At 32.6% G+C, this 2393-nt stretch overlaps 1 protein-coding gene across 1 annotated transcript in view; it reads left to right on the forward strand.

The window, feature by feature from the left end:
* CENPC (centromere protein C) overlaps window positions 1–2393 on the forward strand; it is a 105556-nt gene that overhangs the window by 17801 nt on the left and 85362 nt on the right. Inside the window, 2 exon segments of the mRNA XM_012645340.1 lie at window positions 134–233; window positions 1383–1683. Coding sequence (XP_012500794.1) covers window positions 134–233; window positions 1383–1683 — 401 coding nt within the window.

Raw genomic sequence — 2393 nt, forward strand, 5'->3', positions numbered from 1 at the left:
AAAGTAATTACTTCAGTATACAACTATCAGCTGATTTGTTGTTTTAAAATCCTTGGTTTTTTTCCTACATTAAAAATAATAATGTTTAATCAGAAATAGTAATTTGATAAAGTTGTATTTCTGCTATGCTCAGTGCCAGAAATCCCATCCAAAGTCAATTCCAGTTTCTTCAAGGAAGAAAGAAGCCTCTCTGGAATTCATTGTAGAACCAAGTGAAGCTGCCAGCAGATCAGGTTGGTGGCATCCCCATGGGCGTTATTTGCCTGGATGTATTTAAAAAGTTAGAAATGCCAAAGGTAGCCCATGTGTTGGTTTGAGTGACAAGGTCAGGGTCAGCCCAGGCAGAACTGTGAAATGGATGAGTTTATTTTTGATTTCCCTCTCAGTTCCATGGCTGGTATCCTTTTCCTCTCTTCTTTTACTTCATTTCCTTCAATCAGTAGCATGGGTTGCTACTTCTTAAAGTTTTCTTTCTTTTCATTTTAGAAGAGTACTATTCCATTTGAGGTAATAGAATCAAAGGTTTAAGAGAAAAATTTAATCATTACTCCCATGATTCTGCTGAGAAAACCTTTGAATCTTTCCATGCTTTCATTGGTGCTCATAAATGAAAAAGTACATAAGTGTGTGTGTGGGTATGTCGGTGTCTGTGTGTGCTTTCAGAAGAGGCTGTTACAATTTTCTTTCATACCAACAATGCAAGAGAGTACCTTTTACCTGATAGACAATTACTGTTCTACTTTCCTGCCACTTCATTGGTATTAAGTGATCTCATTGTTATTTTAGTCTCCATTTCCATGATTGCCAATAAGTTCGAGGTTTCTAGCTAGTCTGCCTTCTTCCTTCTAGCTTTCAGAGTCCTATTATTTTGACTGATGTATAGTTTCCAAAGAATTTAGTTGTATTTAGAAGAAGAAGCAGGGAAATGCCATCTCATTCCAGAATTAGAATTGCTTTGTTGTTGTAATTTGAATTTTTACTTTGAATTTTTTTAAGTTTATGAACCAATATGAATACCCAACTATTCTTTTTCTTTGATGTTTGAAGGTTGAGGGTTAAGAACATACATATATTTTTCCTCTTTAAATATACATAGAGAGATGTACACATATACATGCATATAGTATACATATACACACATATGTGTCATTGTATTTATATATCTGTTATATCTATATGTATGTATAAATATGTGATCATCTAGCTGCCTTAGCTTATAGTGCTCATGTATTGTAATTATATATCTTTGATTGCTAAACTTAATGACCTGCAAGTCTTCTGAAAACTATTTCTAATTAAATTATTGCTTTATTTTCTAAGGCTCATTTGATTCTAGTGTTATTCTTTTAATTGACAAATATCTTTATATAATTTTCTTTTAGTTCAAGCCCATGAAGTTTGTCAGAAAAATATGGCAGCTGATGTTGGTTCTAAAAATACACCTGGCTCTAAAAATATGTCAAGTGGAAAACTAAACGATCATCACAGTGAAGCTGATGAAGAATTTTACTTATCTGTTGGCTCGCCTTCTGTTGTTTTGGATGCAAAAACATCTGTATCGCAAAATGCTATTCCATCTATTGCCCAAAAGAGAGAGACTTACACTTTGGAAAATTCAGTAAATACACTGTCTTCAAGTACAGAGATTTCTCTTAAAACCAAAAAAAGGTAATCTTTTAAATAGTATTAGTTCTACTTTAAAAATTTTACATTTTATATTAAAAAGTGGTAATTCAGTCTTTTTATGTAGTTTTGAAGTAAAGATTTATTAACATGTGAGAAAAACAATATACATTTAGTATATGTTCAGTTTCTAATTAATGAGGAAGGCTGTAAAGTGTACTTCAGAGAAGTTTGGAGGTTAACGTTTCTATAGTCTATGGAAAAATGTGTTTTCTTTCTTTTTCCTGAGAGAAACAATTTGTTTTACCTTTATATTATTTGTAATTGCAAGTTAGGTATGTATCAAGTCATTTCTAGGGTAGCAAAGCATAATTATTGGTAATGCGTTGTGGTAAACCCAGTTCCATTTCTTGGGGCTTTACCTTTGGCCTTCAGGAAGCGCAGTAGATTGTTGAGGTTCTTTGCTATTGGAGACCTTTGTAATGAGTGTAATTTCTGTCTACAGACCTATGTCATTCCAGGAGACAAGGAGTTAAGTATAGTCTAAGACTTTACTATTCAAAATTTGGTCTACCACAGTGTTACAAGAGAGCTCTGAAAACCAGCGCTTAGCTATACATTTCCTTGGTGTATAATTTAACCATTCTTTTCTCTTTTATTTTTTCTATTGACGAATACAAAAGTTTCCTGAGCAATTTACCTTTGTATATTTAGAATTTACAAATCAGCATTTACAAATTTTAAATAAAGGCTCAGTGCACAATTTTATA

The sequence above is a fragment of the Propithecus coquereli genome, unplaced genomic scaffold, assembly GCF_000956105.1.
Source record: "Propithecus coquereli isolate 6110/MARCELLA unplaced genomic scaffold, Pcoq_1.0 Scaffold230, whole genome shotgun sequence".
In the NCBI taxonomy this organism is placed as follows: domain Eukaryota; kingdom Metazoa; phylum Chordata; class Mammalia; order Primates; family Indriidae; genus Propithecus; species Propithecus coquereli.